The sequence below is a fragment of the Schistocerca nitens genome, chromosome 7, assembly GCF_023898315.1.
Source record: "Schistocerca nitens isolate TAMUIC-IGC-003100 chromosome 7, iqSchNite1.1, whole genome shotgun sequence".
In the NCBI taxonomy this organism is placed as follows: Eukaryota; Metazoa; Arthropoda; class Insecta; order Orthoptera; family Acrididae; genus Schistocerca; species Schistocerca nitens.
The window spans coordinates 408,816,812-408,838,378 of record NC_064620.1 but is presented as its reverse complement, the minus strand read 5'-3'; the positions used below and the strand labels follow the sequence as shown (position 1 = coordinate 408,838,378).

At 44.1% G+C, this 21,567-nt stretch overlaps 1 protein-coding gene across 2 annotated transcripts in view; it reads left to right on the top strand.

Moving 5' to 3' along the window:
* Window positions 1-21,567, top strand: part of LOC126195008 (ATP-binding cassette sub-family G member 1-like) — a 361,717-nt gene that overhangs the window by 222,984 nt on the left and 117,166 nt on the right. For both annotated transcript variants that reach the window (XR_007538545.1, XM_049933433.1), the window contains exon 4: window positions 14,635-14,780. Coding sequence is in view for 1 of the 2 variants with exons in the window: in XM_049933433.1 (XP_049789390.1) it covers window positions 14,635-14,780 (146 nt within the window). In the remaining variant the exon portion in view is untranslated. The remainder of the gene's footprint in view (window positions 1-14,634; window positions 14,781-21,567) is intronic.

The window sequence follows — 21,567 nt, the reverse complement described above, 5'->3', positions numbered from 1 at the left end:
GGCCTGCAGCGGCTGGCCAGCAGTCAAAGAGAAATTGGCCGATGATTGTAATGCGAGCTGCGGTTCCCTAGGCGCGGCAATTGGTATTTATCACGAGCAATAGATTTGTTCTCGAAGTTTAGCGTTTTCCTGCCACAGCTGTGCCCTAATGAAAAAGATCTGTGTCGGAAGTTATCTGTTTGTCCCTGAATGAACAAACAGTGTTTTTCTAAAGCTAGCACCTGCGTCCAATTTTCCAGCCACTTGCAGCCACTTGGCAGCAAACAGTTCCCTCTATCAATCTGTCGCAGAACTTTTTTCTCCATCACAGCAGCATTCTGTTTCTCAACCATCTACACGGAGCCTGCTTCAGCCTGCTTGAAGAAAAAGGCGACAAGTTATAACTTGATGGTACGACATTCTGATTTCCTATTGGTCCTCTGCAAAATAGAGGGTGGAGTCTGGAGGTATATAAAGCCCAACCCCCATACAATCATCATCAGCCTTGACAGTGCTTCGTTGTGTCAGTGTTATTCTCACAATGTGAAACAGTCAGCCAGTAGCAATGGCAGTAGCAATGGTCATGGGAAATTGCCAAACTTAGGGCAATTGCCATATAAGTGTTAATATAAAAATTATGCGTTGAAATTAAGTTATAAAATTTCGTAGTAAAGTACTCAAACCTTTTGATATTGTGATACATTTTCGCTACAAGTGGTTATGTAAGTTCTTTTTTTTCTTTTTTTTTTTTTTTGCTATTGTGCCATTCATTTCCGAAATGCTGGCTGAATTAAACGGTCAGCTGGAAGCTGAAAGTCTCCAGCAAGTAGAAGAGGTTGCGCTACCATCACGTAAGTACATCTCAAGATTAGTTTACATGTTCAGAAAACGTATCGTCAAGTATTCAAATTGTAACAAGTGTTTATGCAATTTCTGATCTCGCTGTTGCAGCGTTAGAGCAGCAGCTGACTGACAGTGAGCAACAATCTCCCATACCCCAGGCTGGCCACCTCCTCCTATTGTGGCTCCATCCACCCTTACCAGCAGCGAAAGGTATGTATGCCTCGGCGCATACCCCTCACCCCATAAGGCATCTCCTCCCCAATGCCGACATCCACTGGAGGGATGCAGTCGTCTCTTGGTTGCAGCGATAATGATAATGAACCTCTGGGTAGCGGTAGTGCTCTGTACCATCCTAATAGTGAAGGATACCAAATTGGCGGCATTGTGACCCCTCTAGAATACTCGGCGGTTGCTAGAGCCTATGAGGAGCGTATATTCTTCACTAGAATTGAGAATCCGACTGGGGGTATCGCAACCCAGTCAGATTTCTAGAAGCATGGCTCCCAGTACTGTAGACCGAGATCCTCAAAAACCTAGATGATCGGAGACATAAGATACAACACCATTAAATGTAACGCAGAAGTCTGCTGATGACTGACTCACACCCACCGACCCCCCCCCCCCCCCCACCCAAACTGCAGGGTGCTGCTGAGGAGAAAAGCCTGTACAACATCTTGGTTGATAATGACATTATATCTCAAAGTGCAGCAATAAAGAAGCCACCTTGGTTGCCCTACTGGCCCAGTTTTCCGAGATGAAAGTAAGAGGGTCCGCTAAAGCACTCAGCCAAGCACCACACCTTGACGTCCATATTCATGTCTATGATCTGTTAAACGGAGGGTCCAGTTATATCAGATTCTCTAAGGATATTAAGAACAAGCAGGTTTGTATTAAAGTCCAAAATGAAAAGGGTAATGTTAGTTTTGCGTGGTCAGTCTTGGTTTGCGAGAGAAATAACAGCGTACATCCACAGCATCAAGGTCAACACCACATGCTCAAAAAAAAAGATCTCCAGGTGGTATAACTTTGATGGTATAAAGTTCCCTGTAAAGATTCAGGAGACACCAAAATTTGAGGCACAAAATCCCGTAGTATCAGTTCAGTTTATGGCCTGAATAAGCAGAAAAGCAAATCAGATGAGCAGAACAAACATACTGTAGATGGACCACTCCATTTTTCGAAATATGCAGGTGAGCATGATCTTCATGTGAACATGCTGCTCTTCTCTGAAGGTGATAATCAACATTGTTTGGATCAAAGACATGTCCCGCCTCCTTAACTCCCAACGCAATAAACACAAGTGTGAATCACACATTTGCCTCATGTGTCTAAACACCTTTTCACAAAAAAAGTCCAAGGTTGTTATGCCTACAGAAGAAAACAATTTCATTAAATTCAAGAATGCTCACCACCAAGAACAATGTCCGTTTGTTGGTTATGTAGACTTCGAATGTCTTCTTGTCCCTAACACCCACTGTGAAGGGAACTCCATAGGCTCATATAGCACCTTCACGCAAACTCATGTACCGTATGTGGCAGCGCACCAAATTCCATGCTCATGAGATTCGAGTCTTAACTGTTGTCAATATTATGTTGGGGATAATGTTGAGGTTTGGTTGCTCACTGAGCTTGGAAAGCTCTCATGGGATGTTCATGTGCTTTACAGCACCAGCTTCGCCATGAGCGAATCGGAGGAGGATAAAAAATTATACAATGACACGATTAACAGTAATATTTGTAGGCTGCCGTTAAATACACTCCTGGAAATGGAAAAAAGAACACATTGACACCGGTGTGTCAGACCCACCATACTTGCTCCGGACACTGCGAGAGGGCTGTACAAGCAATGATCACACGCACGGCACAGCGGACACACCAGGAACCGCGGTGTTGGCCGTCGAATGGCGCTAGCTGCGCAGCATTTGTGCATCGCCGCCGACAGTGTCAGCCAGTTTGCCGTGGCATACGGAGCTCCATCGCAGTCTTTAACACTGGTAGCATGCCGCGACAGCGTGGACGTGAACCGTATGTGCAGTTGACGGACTTTGAACGAGGGCGTATAGTGGGCATGCGGGAGGCCGGGTGGACGTACCGCCGAATTGCTCAACACGTGGGGCGTGAGGTCTCCACAGTACATCGATGTTGTCGCCAGTGGTCGGCGGAAGGTGCACGTACCCGTCGACCTGGGACCGGACCGCAGCGACGCACGGATGCACGCCAAGACCGTAGGATCCTACGCAGTGCCGTAGGGGACCGCACCGCCACTTCCCAGCAAATTAGGGACACTGTTGCTCCTGGGGTATCGGCGAGGACCATTCGCAACCGTCTCCATGAAGCTGGGCTACGGTCCCGCACACCGTTAGGCCGTCTTCCGCTCACGCCCCAACATCGTGCAGCCCGCCTCCAGTGGTGTCGCGACAGGCGTGAATGGAGGGACGAATGGAGACGTGTCGTCTTCAGCGATGAGAGTCGCTTCTGCCTTGGTGCCAATGATGGTCGTATGCGTGTTTGGCGCCGTGCAGGTGAGCGCCACAATCAGGACTGCATACGACCGAGGCACACAGGGCCAACACCCGGCATCATGGTGTGGGGAGCGATCTCCTACACTGGCCGTACACCACTGGTGATCGTCGAGGGGACACTGAATAGTGCACGGTACATCCAAACCGTCATCGAACCCATCGTTCTACCATTCCTAGACCGGCAAGGGAACTTGCTGTTCCAACAGGACAATGCATGTCCGCATGTATCCCGTGCCACCCAACGTGCTCTAGAAGGTGTAAGTCAACTACCCTGGCCAGCAAGATCTCCGGATCTGTCCCCCATTGAGCATGTTTGGGACTGGATGAAGCGTCGTCTCACGCGGTCTGCACGTCCAGCACGAACGCTGGTCCAACTGAGGCGCCAGGTGGAAATGGCATGGCAAGCCGTTCCACAGGACTACATCCAGCATCTTTACGATCGTCTCCATGGGAGAGAAGCAGCCTGTATTGCTGCGAAAGGTGGATATACACTGTACTAGAGCCGACATTGTGCATGCTCTGTTGCCTGTGTCTATGTGCCTGTGGTTCTGTCAGTGTGATCATGTGATGTATCTGACCCCAGGAATGTGTCAATCAAGTTTCCCCTTCCTGGGACAATGAATTCACGGTGTTCTTATTTCAATTTCCAGGAGTGTAGAAAGCTGAAACTCCCCTTAGAGATCATTGTCATCTTACTGGGAACCTCCATGGTGCAGCTCACAATGCATGCTATTCGAAGTTCCAGTTACCAAAGTACAGTCCGCCCCAGGTAGCTGAGTGGTCAGCGCGACAGACAGTCAATCCTAAGGGCCCGGGTTCGATACCCGGCTGGTTCGGAGATTTTCTCCGCTCAGGGACTGGATGTTGTGTTGTCCTAATCATCATCATCATTTCATCCCCATCGACGCGCAAGCCGTCGAAGTGGCGTCAAATCGAAAGATTTGCACCAGGCGAGCCGTCTATCCGACGGGAGGCCCTCGTCACACGACATTTCATTTTCACCAAGGTACACACCCGTTTTTTTCCATAATTTATATGGGTATGGCGCTCAATGTCTAGTTCAGCAATTGGCTAATTTTGGCTGGGAGAAAAATCAGTTATGAGTCCTGCCTGCAAGTGTAAAGAAGTATATTTATTTCTTGAAGTGAATGACGCAAAGAATTACATTTCACTTCCTTGACTACTTTTCATGCAGCGTTCACTCCAGAAACTTGACACTCTACCTCAGGAGAATATGCACATCACCCAATCTGCATAGCCTAATGAGGAAAATTTTCGACTTGTGACTAGGAAAAGAGCTTTCCCTTACGAGTATCTGAATAGCAAGACAAAACTCTATAGAACTAGACTATCTAACGCAGATGCATTTGCCAGTAATCACAAGCAATTCATAACTATTGCAGACTATGAGCATGCTGCGAATATCTAGTCGGAATTCAACATTCCCAATGTCGGTGAATAGTCAAGGCCATACATGGACACTGACGTGTCCTTCTTTATGGATGTTTTTGAAAAGTTCAAGAGTGTATGCATGTTATGTACTCTCTGGATCCCATCTTTTATTGCACAGCACTTGAGTTGTCCTGGAACGCGATGCTCAAGACATCGGACATCTTCTTTTTTATGAGTGCGGGATCCGTGGAGGACTTTTCCAGTGTGTACATAGACATGACAAGGCAAATAATCCACGAATGGGTGTGGGGTTCAACGCAACTCTCGATTCAAGTTATATTCTACATTTGTATGTGAAAAACTTGTACAGGTACCCCATGATGCAACCACTCCCGGTTGGTGGGTTTCAGTAGGTGCCCAAAAACGAATTAGAGGGATTAGGTGGAAAAATAATGTTTCTGGCGGCTGAGTCTGATGTAGGGTATGTAGTGGAAACAGACCTCATATACACTGTTAGTATGCATGAAATGACAAGCAAAATGCCATTATGTCCAGAGCAACAAGTTCCATGAGGAAGCACTATACCTGAGCTGATACCGCTGTTGGACCCAAGCGGAGGTACATAATTCATGATCGTAATCTCCAGTAGTGTCTTAGCTTAGGGGTGGAGCTAGATAGAATCGCCTGGGCTATCTCCTTCAATCAGTCCCGCTGGTTGAAGGAGTAGATTGAATTAAATTACGAACATAGGGTGGGCACAAATATTGTTTTTGGAAAAGATTTTTATAAATTATAATTCAAATTTTTTAAAACCACACAGAATGTAAGAAATGAACACGATATTTTGATTAAGGCTGAATGGGATGGGAGTTGGGGCGTAAGAAAGTGCATCACCAGACCAAATTTAATGCAGTCACTGTTTTCAGTGACAACTTTGTTGCTGTGGAGATGCCGAAGGTTTCAGTAGAATTTACGAAAACTATCTATTTGGGTATGTGTATACTGGACATCTCCAAACTCCTCATGCACCACTTCCAGTATGAATTTACTAAAACTCATTTTGTGGTACCAAAGTCACTTTATATGGATACAGATAGCTTCATCTATTTGGTGAAGAACTGTGTTTCATATGAAATAATTAGGTGTCATGGTAATGAATTCCACACATCAGGATATGCAGCCGTTTTATGGTGTTGTTCCTCAAAACAAGGTTATCGGCTTGATAAATGATGAGGCAGGTGGATTGCCGATTGTGGAGTTTGTGGATCCAACATGCAAAATGTACGCATATCGTACAATAGGTGGAGCTGCCCAGAGGAAGGCTAATGGTGTGCGACATGCCATGTCATGTGTCCTCATGTTCAAAGACTACTACCTTTGCCTGTACGGTGGTGTTCGCAGTGCTCTGCCACAATCTCCAGATACGGTACAGCAAATGAGTATTCGATCACGAGGTCATGAGGTGTACACTGTGCTACAGTCCAAAGTTGGATTGTCAACTCTTAAAAAAGCCATTTGTGATTACTGGATCGAAACCCTCCCCTACCCACACTATTTACTTAAAGCAGGAGAGGTGGGGTGGGGGCGGCGAGCTCCGACAGTGTGAAAGAGAGAGAGAGAGAGAGAGAGAGAGAGAGAGAGAGGTGTGTGTGTGTGTGTGTGTGTGTGTGTGTGTGTGTGTGTGTGTGTGTCTGTCTGTGACTGGCTCAGTGAGAACTTGGGCCGAATAGTATGGTTCTTTTATTGTAATGTAAATATTGTATGTGTGTGTGGTGTATGGTGTGCCTGCATGTGTAATTGCTTGTGTGTCTGTGTGTATGCTTGCGAGTGCCTCTGAGTGTGGATTCCTGTGTAACTATGTATGCCTGTTTGTAATCACATCATGTTTATTGTTTTCTTAATAAGTAGCATACTGTGTATGCATGAAAATATAAGCACCATGTGCTGGAAAAGATATAAAGATTATAAAAAAGTTAAAAACGTACAGTATATGTATATAAGTTTAAAAATTGAACTAGAATTATCAAAAAAGTTAAAAAATTGTAAATGAAGGAAAAATTTCTTTACTGTATTTCTCTCTTTTGCACTTCATGAGCATGTGTGATTGTCTGAGTGCTGTATATAAGTTTAAAAATTGAACTAGAATCATCAAAAAAGTCAAAAAAAATTGTAAATGAAGGAAAAATTGCTTTACTGTATTCCTCTCTTTTGCACTTCATGAGCATGTTTGATTTTCTGAGTGCATGTGCAAATAGAATATTTTTTAAGTTTGACATACAAATAACTGTCCAAGCCGTACTTGCAAAAACAACAAGATTTGTGAATGTAAGGCTGTATTACTACTGTGAATATTTATGTCTGAATTAAAAATTTATTTGTTACCATACGTCTTCATTGTTATTTCACAAATCCCCACCTTTAAAAATGTATATAAAGGCTGTGCAGGCTGCACAAGGTATTAGTTTGAAGCATCAGGGACGTAACGTTTAAGATGGAAGAATATAAAGTATATGTTATCATTGAATGGGATTTCGCCTATCGGAAACAGGCGGCGCGTGATCGTGTCCGCTTTGAAACACATATAGGAAGAATGTCTGAAATTATATCACCTGTGCTCGAACAAAGCCACAGAAATAGGATCAGGGGAAAGCTACATACTATCTAGGCAGGAGCTATCTAGAAAGAAACAGAAATTGTGCGGTAAAAAAAAACTCATATTTTCATTAATCCAACTTAAAAGAAATTTTACATTTTCACAAGCGGACACAACCCTATTTTGACACATCTACTTCTTGAGCTGATGGATAGCAGGGCACTAGTAGACTTCCAGGTCTTGAATAGATGCAAATTTGAAGATTCGTTATATCCACGTGATCTTCACTTTTCCTTTGGCGTCGATGATGGTATCAGGATGATCGAATATTCAAAGTGCAGTCACAATATCTTTGTGAGGTTTACCAGGATCATCCCAGTGGAGTCCATGGAGGAAACATGTTAACCACGTTGCACTCTTCCGTATTTTAGCGATATTCATATCCTTGAAAGGCCTCGGTGATGCAATTCTTGCTGTGAATGTCTCTATTATACCAGCATCTTCTGTATAGACCATGAATGCAACATCTCTAAATATGAATTGTCTACCCTCATCATCATAGAAACATTGAATGTTAGCAACGACGTTCATACTAAAAATCGTCATTGCGAAATGCTGTGGGTACGACACAGAACTTGGTCATTTGTACAGTACGCTGGATAACACTAGTAAGTGAGCAACAGTTAATGACACACTCATTCAGAATTAGAGCGTACGCTGGGAAATTTTTTAAGAGGATTCAAATTCAACTTGATCCTGTTTTAATGATCTTATCTTGCTTATAACAGTTTATTACGATAATTGTTCGAGTTCCTTGAATTTCCGTGGACTTAGTAAGCATTCTTCCTCTTCAGTACCTTCATAGTAAGACCTGGCATACATGTAAAATGCTAGCCTGTGTACATTCTGGTCACGCTGTAGCAGTAAACTGTCATATGGATAGAATTCTGAATTCAAGTAGATTCTGGCATTAGTTAAATTACGGTTGTAAAATACGGCGGAATCATGTGCTAAATTTCCCCTTCTGTTGTTCTGAAATACCAGTATGATGAATCTTAGTGTTTCCCGCAGCACGGAGGTTTTAATGGCCTGTGTTTGCTCGCTGTCAGTGGCACTGGATAGTCAAAAACCCCATGAGCGGGAAGTCAATGGTAGATATGCACTGGTATTCAGAATTTTTAAAAGCTTCACACGTTCCTCGTCTGCCACAGTGATGTATGGCATTTTCCATATAGTTTATTGATGATGAACTGATTTTGCCCTTGAGCTCCTTGAATGTATGAGTTGCTATCCGTCTATGCATGCAGTGAATCGGCGGTACTCTTCTGCTGTTCTGCCCACATGTTCGTCTATGAACCATCCTGCATTTTCTACACCATTCAAATCCCAGGGTGAGGATGACACATATATTTTATGTGTTGATGCTACGCCAACATCAAGTGAACGATCAATCTCTACCCCATTAAGTTCATGTCATATTTTCTGGAACAGGAACGCCAAGGCGTTACGTGTAAGCTTTGATCCCACTTTATGGCTACCATCCTTTTTCTTAAATGATACATCCAAATATATGAAACACTTGCATGGAAGAGCTAAAGCACCTTAGTGCTGGATGACTATCCTGACTTCTTCGTTGTTGTTAAATGGCGCTTAAGCGTAACATTTATGTGAGAAGTTACAATTAAATCAATACAATGAAATGAATATTCTTAGCTGCATACAGGCTGTGATATAGGTCAACGGGGACAGATAAAAATGTGTGCCCCGACCTGGACTCGAACCCGGGATCTCCTGCTTACATGGCAGACGCTCTATCCATCTTTTTTTTATTTTTTATTTTTATTATTCCACGAAAACAGTAACAAAAATGGCTACAATGAAATGACATAAATAAGGTGACAGATAATTGCAGTCATAAATTACAGCATTCAAAAAATTAGTCTTTAGCAGTAACACAATTTAGCACCCTCACTGTCACCTTCAACTGGTGGCAGTTCAGCATGCACATTTTCTTTTTCTGCAGCCGGTTCCTCATCATCATTTCCCAGACCCAAATTAATCATTCAGTCAATCCTTGATGTGTGTTCCTTCCAGGGTAAATTACGTGGACAGAAGAGCAGTCCCGAACAGCGACATCGCAAAATACTTCACTGCCTTGTTATTTTTGACAGTTCCAGCCTTCTAAACGCATCCATAAGGAGGTCAAGATCTTCCTGTACATCAGACACCAGATTTTTGTCGCCATATTCTTGTATCTGCCGTACTACTGATTTATTTTTCATGTGTGACTTGCAGGTGAGGTTAGGGTCGGGAACGTGACCCAACCAATTCCCTCTCTACTAGGAATCCCGTTCCTAACCTATACCCATTCTGTTGAAGACAATTCGGAGCATGTTACCATATTTCTTATTGTGATTCTGATATTTAAGTATTTTCTCGAATTCATTTTCCATATACATCTTGTATTCAATATGTTCATCGCCCCTAATATTGTTAAAAACATAACTTGTATATTTGCCCATTAACCAAATCACTGCGTTATTTTTTGCCTGAGGGTAGTAACTTTCCTCTGGTCTGAAGAAAATGTTAGTCGGTACATTTTTTGCTGAAGTTCTTGTTATTTGAGCAATTTTCTCCCTGGTCCACTTCCAGTTGATAATCCGATCTCCACAAGTGTAACGATGAGGCACACAATCAACGAGGTTGCATTTGCTGCAGAGGTTAGTGTCACTTAAACCGATGGCAAAGAGACGTTCATTAGTGCTGATGATGTTATTGACTACATTGTACCACGCTGTTCTCACACTACTGATATTTTTCCATCTGAGCCCCCGAAGGCACAGAGGATAGTGCGACTGAAATGAAGAATCTCTGGCACGCCTCCCGTGAGACCCACATTGCCAACTTACTGTCCCGCACTATATTCGTAGTGCCCCTGCCCATTACTCGCGGCTTAACCGAATCCAGTAAGAGTTAGGGCACTGTTCGTGCATCCGCACAAAACATGATCAAACGGCCAGTGAGCCTTAAGTATTTATATGAAGATGGTATCTGTTCTTTCGGGCATGTCCGAAGGAACAGATACCATATACACTAGTGGCCATTAAAATTGCTACACCAAGAAGAAATGCAGATCATAAACGGGTATTGGTTGGACAAATATATTATACTAGAACTGATATGTGATTACATTTTCACGCAGTTTGGGAGCATAGATCCTGAGAAATCAGTACCCAGAACAACCACCTCTGGCCGTAATAACGGCCTTGATACGCCTGGGCATTGAATCAAACAGAGCTTGGATGGCGTGTACAGGTACAGCTGCCCATGCAGCTTGAACAAGATACCACAGTTCATCAAGAGTAGTGACTGGCGTACTGTGATGAGCCAGTTGCTGGGCCACCATTGACCAGACGTTTTCAATTGGTGACAGATCTGGAGAAAGTGCTGGCCACGGCAGCAGTGGACCATTTTCTGTATCCAGAAAGGCCCGTACAGGACTGCAACATGCGGTCGTGCATTATCCTGCTGAAATGTAGGGTTTCGCAGGGATCGAATGAAGGGTAGAGTCACGGGTCGTAACACATCTGAAATGTAACGTCCACTGTTCAAAGTGCCGTCAGTGCGAACAAGAGGTGACCGAGACGTGTAACCAATGGCACCCCACACCATCACGCCGCGTGATACGCCAGTATGGCGATGACGAATACACGCTTCCAATGTGCGTTCACCGCGATGTCGCCAAACACGGATGCGACCATCATGATGCTGTAAACAGAACCTGGATTCATCCGAAAAAAAATGACTTTTTGCCATTCGTGCACCCAGGTTCGTCGTTAAGTACACCATCGCAGGCGCTCCTGTCTGTGATGCAGCGTCAAGGGTAACCGCAGCCATGGTCTCCGAGCTGATAGTCCATACTGCTGAAAACGTCGTCGAACTGTTCGTGCAGATGGTTGTTGTCTTGCAAACGTCACCATCTGTTGACTCAAGGATCGAGACGTGGCTGCACGATCCGTTACAGCCATGCGGAGAGGATGCCCGTCATCTCGACTGCTAGTGATACGAGGCCGTTGGTATCCAGTACGGCGTTCCATATCACCCTCCTGAACCCACCGATTCCATATTCTGCTAACAGTCATTGGATCTCGACGAACGCGAGCAGCAATGTCGCGATACGATAAACCGCAATCGCGATAGGCTACAATCCGACCTTTATCAAAGTCGGAAACGTGATGGAATGCATTTCTCCTCCTTACACGAGGCATCACAACAACGTTTCACCAAGCAACGCCGGTCTACTGCTGTTTGCGTATGAGAAATCGGTTGGAAACTTTCCTCATGTCAGCACGTTGTAGGTGTCGCCACCGGCGCCAACCTTGTGTGGATGCTCTGAAAGGCTAATCATTTGAATATCAGAGCATCTTCTTCCTGTCGGTTAAATTTCGCGTCTGTACCACATCATCTTCGTGGTGTAATATTTTTAATGGCTAATAGTGTATATAGTTACGGCTCACTGGCATGAATATATGGGGTCTTACTCCAGACTGTGTGCGTTCTGCAGAACCGCTTTACTCACTGAATGCTTCAAGAGATCTACAGACGCGATACAGAATTCTAAGACCTGAAAATTAGGAACTAATGTGGCTTAAACCTTGTCACTGTAGACACTGCTTGTGAACTGCAGTCGTGACTCCAGTCCTGGGCCTCTGTTGCGGGAGGCGGATCTCCCTACCAGGAAAAGAAAATTGTATATTGGATGCTCGGGAGTTCATTGAATGTGCATCGCATTGTTGAGCAGCAGGTTTTGGAGCCTGGTCTGTATTGGAGCGCCCCCAGCCTCTATGTCTAGTCTGTCCATAGAACTGTTCCAAAAAGCACTTGTCGCAAGTCACACCGCACAATGGCGTATCCAATCAAGCATCCCCAATTCTATAGGTAATGCCAAGCGATATGTCGCACTCCCATAATCAAAACGGAACGGTATCAGAGTTCTGTAAAGCTGCAAAATGGCAGGGTGGTCTGTGCCTCAACTGGTGTTAGAGAAGCAGTTAATAGTATTGAGATGTGACCAGCACGTTCGCTTAAGTTGGTAAAGATGGGGAAACCACGTCAACTAAGCAGTGAAGACCAGTCCAAGGAGATAAGACTCCATTTCAGTGAGCAATTGTTCGTCGAGGCAGAGTTCTGGTTGTAAATGGGCAGCACAACAGCAACAGAAGTGCATGATGCATGTCTTGGTGGCTGAAAGCCGGAAGCCATGTGTAAGAGAACAGTGCTGCGCCTTTCGTATGGTATCCAGTAGTCAGCGTTCGGCAACATCCACAGTGGTGGAGCAGTAGTAACATTTTTATGTTATCTGGACCAGAAGACTCGCCATTACTAATTGCTGTAAGTTGCTTCACTAAAAGGAAAGATATCTGCCTGTATGCTACTCTAGTTGCCAGCTGTTCTTGATTCTAATTCTGGAATATTTACTACTTCTTGGTCATTAAGTAAATTGTCCGGCTCCTAGAGTTGCGGAAAATTTTAGGCTCCTCAAGAGACTCAGTAACTTGCTTTTTCCAGCACGACAAATTTACATTTATACCGTCAATATGCTGTTTGTGTATTACTAGACAATTTCCAAAAGATTATGTAGTCTTTGTAGCTTCAGTATGTTCTTTAAATTGTATGTACAGTCTCCTATCCCAGCTTGTTCAATATTATTTTTGGTGAAATCTGAACAGCTGATCTGGCAGTCGCCCGAGACTGTGAAACTATCAGAATCCTTTTTTCTTTATATTGTCTCTCTTAATATGTTTTTCAGTTGATGAGTGGTGACAAAGATTATTTTCACGTCGGTATTTTTTAGACATTAGTCTATCTTTTCTTAAACCTTACCTCTGTAATTTATACTGAGAAGTCGGGCTTTGTGTTTTACTTCGATATTTTTTGCTGAATTGTTTTGGACTTTTTGTCCTCGATGGTGAGTGTTCATTGGAGGTGAGGCTATCATCTGGAGTGCCCCAGGGAAGTGTGGAAGGTCCAATGTTGTTTTCTATCTACATAAATGATCTTTTGGATAGGGTGGACAGCAATGTGCGGCTGTTTGCTGATGATGCTGTGATGTACGGGAAGGTGTCGTCGTTGAGTGACTGTAGGATACAAGATGACTTGGACAGGATTTGTGATTGGTGTAAAGAATGCCAGCTAACTCTGAATATAGATAAATGTAAATTAATGCAGATGAATAGGAAAAAGAATCCCGTAATTTTTGAATACTCCATTAGTAGTGTAGCGCTTGACACAGTCACGTCGATTAAATATTTGGGCCTAACATTGCAGAGCGATATAAAGTGGGACAAGCATGTAATGGCAGTTGTGGGGAAGGCTGATAGTCGTCTTCGGTTCATTGTTAGAATTCTGGGAAGATGTCGTTCATCTGTAAAGGAGACCGCTTCTAAAACTCTAATACGACCTATTCTTGAGTACTGCTCGAGCGTTTGGGATCCCTATCAGGTCGGATTGAGGGAGGACATAGAAGCAATTCAGAGGCGGGCTGCTAGATTTGTTACTGGTAGCTTTGATCATCATTCGAGTGTTACGGAAATGCTTCAGGAACTCGGGTGAGAGTCTCTAGAGGAAAGGAGGCGTTCTTTTCGTGAATCGCTACTGAGGAAATTTACAGAACCAGCGTTTGAGGCTGACTGCAGTACAATTTTATTGCCGCCAACTTACATTTCGCGGGAAGACCACAAAGATAAGATAAGAGAGATTAGGGCTCGTACAGAGGCATATAGGCAGTCATTTTTCCCTCGTTCTGTTTGGGAGTGGAACAAGGAGAGAGGATGCTAGTTGTGGTACGAGGTACCCTCCGCCACGCACCGTATGGTGGATTGCGGAGTATGTATGTAGATGTAGACGTAGATGCTATCTGACGACTAGCCGTTGACCAAGGCACGATGGTTAGTTGTTGCCACGGTTGCCTCACTTCAGACAACTCATTATTTTCCCCACCATATGGAGATCAAAACGAAGTGGTTGGTCATTTCACAGATTTTTGACACCATTTCATGTTGCTTTCTAATTCGTAATCCCGGCAGATATAAGCAGTTCCATTGATACATCATCGACCCGTACTGAGTTATTTGAGCTGAAACCAATCTGTGTTCTATTAGACTCTTGCCATATTGCCACATCGACTCCCTCCTTCTCCTCTATCACATTTTGGTACGATTCTTCTCTATCGTACTGACCTTCGACGCACTCCACCAGTCCTGTGGAAGTACCAGAATTATATACACGTGGTCTCCTCTTTTGTAGGTGGACGAGGTCCTGAATGTGCTGGGCCTCTTGGAGTGCCGTGACACATTCACGGATAAGTTGTCCGGCGGTCAGCGCAAGCGCTTCTCCATCGCCCAGGAACTGGTCAGCAACCCTTCTGTCATCTTCCTCGATGAACCGACCACGTAAGTTGCTCGCACCTTTCGTCTTAAATGGGAGGATGCATGAAAGTCATGTAGTTTCAGAACTAAATCGGGAGTTCTCGGATATATAAAGCATTCATTCTGTCTAAAGACAGGATGCGTATTCCTGCATGGTCCAGTCACATTAATGTGACCATCGTCTAAATTCGACATGACTGTGCAATAAACACTCGCAGATACAGGTGACAGCACTATCAGTGGAGGGTATATAAAACGTGACGGGCGGGAGGGAGGGGAGGGTGGGGGGAGCGGTAAAGAGCGCGATCATTGTCACAGTGAGGATACAGAGCGATTTATCTGACGTCCAAAAGGGCATGATGTTGGCTTTTGGACCAAGGGTGGAAGCATTTCCGAAACTTTACATCGTAATTCGGAATAACACCGGCACTGCAATATCATAAAGATAATAGACTTTTGCAACAAATTTCAGTTAGTGATACTGAAAACTCTGTTCACGAATTACAAAAGGAGGATGTGTACTTGGAAAAGGCCCACACACGCTGGATGATTCGAGCTGGATTACATCACAGACAGAGATTCCGAAATTAGATACTGGATTGTAAGGCGCGCCCCGGAGCAGACATGACTCAAACTGCGATGTAGTAATGAGCACGAGTAAATTGGAGTTTAAGATAATCACCTGGAGAGAACCAGTGTGGAAGGAAGTGGGATGCATAAGTATTGGGGAATGATGAGAAGCGTTTGTAGTTCGATAAAGATGTGGGTACTGCGCTAAGAAATACCACAGTAGGCAGTTCAGTTGAAGAGGAATGAACTATTCTAAATAAAGAAAAGGTCACAGATGCTAGACGGACAGACATAGGTACAAGGAAGGTAATTGCGAAGAAACCTTGGGTAACAGGAGAAATATTTCAGTTGATCTACGAGAGAAGAATGTACAAAAATGTTCAGGGAAAGACAGAAATACGGAAATAGAAATCACTTAGGAACGAAATACACTGGAACTGCGGGGAAGCCTAAACTGCAGAAAAAGTGTGAACAAGTCTGAAAAGAAATGATCGTCTGGAGGACTAAGCGTATAGCATAAGGAAGAGTCAAAACAACCTTAGACGAATTAAGAGAAAGGGCGGCAACATTAAGCGAGCAATAGGAATTTCCGCCACTAAACGCAGGGGAGAGAGTGGATAGGTGGAAAGAGTACTTTGAAGGCCTCTGTGGGGACGACTTGTCTGATGGCGTGATAGAAGATACTGGAGTTGATATGGATGGCATAGGGGATCTAGTATTAGAGTCAGGCTTTGAAAGAGATCTGGAAGACCTGGCATCACTTAAGGCTGAAGGGATGGAAAAAATTCCATCGGAATTCCTACGTTGGGGAAGTGTCAGCCAGACGACTGTTAAAGTTAGTGGGTAGAATCTATGAGACTGGCAATGTACGATAACACTTTCGGAAAAATACCATTCATTCAATTCCGGTGACAGCAAGAGCAAACAAGTGCGAGAACCACCGAACAATCGGCTTAACAGCTCATGCATCCAAATTGCTGACGAAAATAATGTGCAGAAGGAATGAAAAGAAAACTGAGGATATATTAGAGGACGATAAGTTTCGCTTTAGGAAAGGTAAAGACACCAGGGAGGCAGTCCTGGCGTTGCCCTTGATAAGGGAAGTAAGACTAAAGAAATATCAAGATACGGTCATAGGATTTGCCAATCTGATAACAGCGTTCGATAATGTAGTGTGGCTCAAGATGTTTGAACTTCTGAAAAAAATTAGGAGTAAGCTATTGGAAACAACGGCTACGTATGAGAACCAGGTCATGATACAGGACTGGAAGACTAATAATGAAGTGTTCGGATTAAAAAAAGTGTAAAACAGGAATGCACACTTGCCTTTGCTGTTCACTCTATACAAAGAAGAAGCAAAAATAAAGGAAAGGTTCAAGAATGGGATTAACTAACATTCAGGATTAAAAGTTATCAATGACAGATTTTGTTTTTGTGAGGATCCACAGCCTTCAAGTGCTTAATAACACATGAAATTGTCGGTAGTGAGCTGTAATGTAGACGACCTTTTTTAAATCTTGTGATTAGCTAATTTCGACGACTTTTCATTTTCCTACACATGTGTATTTTTACGTTTTACATGTCGTGTCTGTCAAATTATTTGTCACTACACGTAAAAACGAGGCGATATATTCAGTATATACATTGTGAATGGATCCACGTTAACAGGACTACAGTTTAGACTCGTTTTACGACTACGGTTAACAAGTGAAGAGTTTGATTTCAGTCAACATGCAGCGAACAGCTGCAGAAGGATTCCTCCACACTGTAGAGTCGTGTCTCATCCACTCCCTCTTGAGAAATACAATTTTGTTCCTGTCTCACTTTTCATGGGCCTCAAAGATCACAAAATATGTGTAAATTTACGCAACTGCACTGTCTAGTCACATTAACTGAGCACTTGCCAAAAGCGTGAATAACCACCTTTTACAGTGCAGGGTGTCACTGGCGTTGTGGGAGGTAACGACAGGGACATGGAACTATGCCGACTCCTGACTCTTGGCTGAGTATCCGTGGCGCGAACAGCCCGATCTATATGGTCCCACAGATTCTTGATTGGGTTTAAGTCCGGGGAATTAGTGGTCAGAAGAGTAAGATAAATTTATCCTGGTGCTCTTCGAACCACGCACACAGACTATGAGTTGCGTGATACGTTGCATTGTCCTGCTAGTAGATGTTATCGTAACAAGGAAAAACAAACTGCATGTAGCGGTGGACATTTCCCCCAAGGATAGATGCATAGTTGTGTTGATTGACTGTCCTCCAGAATGACGACGTGAAACAGGGAATGCCCTGCAGCCTGGACCCTTCCGACGATTGTTGTATGGTGTTTTGCCTTAAGACGGTTCACGCCATACGCCCTTATGGCCTTTTGTCCGGTGGAGAATAAAACATGGTTCACCTGAAGAGGCCACATATCGCCACTCAATGGACGTCCAGTTGCGGCATTTTCACACAAATTCCAGCCTTCGTCGCCGATAAACAGCAGTCAGCATGGGTGCATGAAGTAAGCGCCTGCTGTGGAGATCCATACGCAGCAACTTTCACTGAAAGGCCATTGAGGAGACACTGTTGGTGGTCCGTCGGTTCATCTGGGAGGTCAATTGTTCAACAGTTGCACGTCTATTCGCCCATCCATATCTCCGCATCCATCGGTCACCCCTGTCATATATGGCCCGTTGTGCGCCACAGTTTCTTTGGCGCCAGTTTTGGAAAGCGCCACTTTGCCACGCACCGTATACTTCAACCACGATTTCACACAGTTTACATTTCATACAGTTAGTCTTTCTCCCCTCTCATTGATGCGCGGGGTAGTCTCACGGTCTCAGGCGCCTTGCCACAGTTCGCGCGGCATGTATGTATGTGTGTGTGTGTGTGTGTGTGTGTGTGTGTGTGTGTGTGTGTGTGTGTGTTGTCCTTAGCGTAAGTTAGTCAAAGATTAAGTAGTCTGTAAGCCTAGGGAACGATGACCTCAACAGTTCGGTCCCATAGGAACTTTCCACAAATTTCCAAACTTTTTCCCCTCTCATTCCTACTAGCAAGTCTGTATTATCTTGTAACCGTTTTCTCTGCAGAGTACAGGACATAAGGTATAGGGGCAGGACAGATCAATGAGGCACGCTAACAGCGGGGTGAAAGAAGTGGGAGAGAGTATTGTCGACTGTGATATGTAGGACGGACAGAGTTAACTGGGAGTGCATAGTTTTGTTCCTTAAAGATCAGTCTATAATGACAAATCCTATCAAAGGCTTTCTGGTTATGAAGGAAGGCAAATATAGCAAATTTTCGTATATTTAGCAGGTAAGGCAAAGTAGTAGTTCATGGGTGGAATACTTGGAACGAAAAAGAAATTGGGTGTATGGGTTACAAGGTGCTTATGGGTTCGTTGAGTCAGTATGGTTTCGAGTAATTTGTTGTAAACTACCGTGAACTGTTTTGTTTGATGTGGGAAGTTGACCAAGAACTTTGTCAAAACTATCTCTCACTTCTGAGGTATTTCCTCAAAGAACATTTTCCTTCCATATCTTGAAGTTCACATCTTGAAGTTCACACCTCAACTCAATGAGAGACACTCAGTAGCTCTCTTTTACTTTAATGAAGATAAAATCGTGTTAAGTATTCCTACATTACCACTCAGTGTAGCGGGTCTCTCCTTGTGAAGATAACAAATGCAGAAGGCGATGCGAAGTCTATCTCTTTCCAGGGTTTCAAAAGACTTGTCGAATTGAGGGAAGACGGAAATCGAGGCAATGTTGTAAGTTAGAATGGGGTTTGTGAGAGATTTTTAGGGGAGGATAACGGTAGAGGCCGGCCGAAGTGGCCGCGCGGTTCTGGCGCTGCTGTCTGGAACCGCGAGACCGCTACGGTCGCAGGTTCGAATCCTGCCTCGGGCATGGATGTGTGTGATGTCCTTAGGTTAGTTAGGTTTAACTAGTTCTAAGTTCTAGGGGACTAATGACCTCAGCAGTTGAGTCCCATAGTGCTCAGAGCCATTTGAACCATTTTTGATAACGGTAGAAGGATGCAGATCCCAGATGCAGCCTGTTAGTAGCTTTAATAGGTTTCGGGTTTTGTGTTGAATGGTAACGAGGTGTGCATCCCATTTTAGTTTTCTGTCGAGGGTTGGTACTAAAAACTTCCCGTGTTAGTCAGAGGGATAGGTTAGTTGCAGATGGTGAGATGAAAATCTGGACGCCGGAAATGTCGAATGGTGTGATCAAAGATGGTGGCTGCGAGTTTCTATGGACCTACTTGAAGTTTTCACGTGTTACATCACTCGACCAGGAGTTTCAAGTGGAGTTGCTGGGAGCTGGGAGGCATGAGGAGTCGGTAGTTGTGATGAATGGTTAGGAGGAGGAGATCGTACCATAGTAACTTTCGTAACACGGCTACCTCAATTTTTGTCCTTTGGTTACAGTTTATTTTCCGATTAACGTATCAAAGGCTTGTCACTCACTTTAGCCTTCCTCCGTCCTCATCCTATTAATTCTATCAAAGTTTAGACAACGAACCTAAAGCGAGCAGGAGAAGACTCCAGATGCCTACACGGTCAAAAGTGAGTGACGGTCTCTCTGTCTGACAGAAAAATGTCTGAGTTCATTTATCAATCTTTAATCTCAGTCACCGAAGACTTATCGATTGCTTTAATCACACACCTCCTTTGCAACATGCAGTCACTAGAGATTGCATCGATACGCCTTAGTATCCGGAAAATCACACAAAAGGCAGCAACATCGATACATATTACCGTGTTGTGATATGAATATAATCATGATAATCGAATACTTATTGCAATGTTTGTGGTTCTCTATTGTAATGAATAGTAAAACGACTCTACGTCATTAGTTCATGGTCCGCAGCTCGTGGTCGTGTGGTAGCGTTCTCGCTTCCCACGCCCGTGTTCCCGGGTTCGATTCCCGGCGGGGTCAGGGATTTTCTCTGCCTCGTGATGACTGGGTGTTGTGTGCTGTCCTTAGGTTAGTTAGGTTTAAGTAGTTCTAAGTTCTAGGGGACTGATGACCATAGATGTTAAGTCCCATAGTGCTCAGAGCCATTTGAACCATTAGTTCATGGTGCAACTGCAACTTGAAAACAGTAAGTCATTTAAAACTTGTAACATTTTGGTAGTTGAAAAATGGATCCGTATTACCATTAACAATACCTAAAGCTAACGGGAGGGTATGTTAGATTACTTACCGTACATTCGCATATAGGCACGTGTGAGGAACAGGTGTGGGGGGAGGGGGGGGGTTCGGGATACTAATAACGAGACAGTGATTTGTGGATCAAGAGAGTATCTATCGCCTATGTCACCGGCATCATGTAAAGTCTTCATACCTATTTTGTGGACAGTTCTAGGGATTTTTTTCCCTAAGTTCTATTTGAGGCAACAGCCTTGCCGCAGTGGTTACACCGGTTCCCGTGAGATCACCGAAGTTAAGCGCTGTCTGGCGTGGTCGGCACTTGGATGGGTGACCATCCTGGCCGCCGTGCGCTGTTGCCATTTTTCGGGGTACACTCAGCCTCGTAATGCCAATTGAGGAGCTACTCGACCGAATAGTAGCGGCTTCGGTCGAGCATACCATCATAACGACCGGGAGAGCGGTGTGCTGACCCCACCCCCCTCCTATCCGCATCCTCCACTGAGGATGACACGGCGGTCGGATGGTCCTGGTAGGCCACTCGTGGCCTGAAGACGGAGTGCTTTTTTTTAAGTTCTATTTGAAAGGGACCGAAGACCTTGCAGTTTAGTCCCTTTTACTCCAAGCCAATCAACCAAGCTCTGTCTCATGACTGAGTTACGCATAAGTTCTTCTTTTCAAGTAACTGTCGATTACCACTTCTTCCAAAACAGCAGAGCCTTCGAGAAAGCATGTAAATTTAAACATTTTTCGCTAGGCTTTGAATCGTATGCTTATTTTCAAGAAGCCGATCCCAAATGTGGATATTCTTTAGCTGCCCATACATACACTGTATTTTTGGGTGTACGTACCGAAAATATACAGACAACTGAACTAAAATGTGAGGAAAGAAAGCGTTATGTAATGGTGTACTACAATAGCAGTGCCATCCGTATAATACGGCAACGAGATAAGGACAATAACAGCTAAAAATAAGCATATTATGTAAGTTGCGGAATTGGGTTTTTAAGAACAACTATCAGTGATAATAAGAAACATGGTACTCACACAACAACTATGAGACGAAAATATTAACGAACAAAATTAAGGAGTAGAGAAAT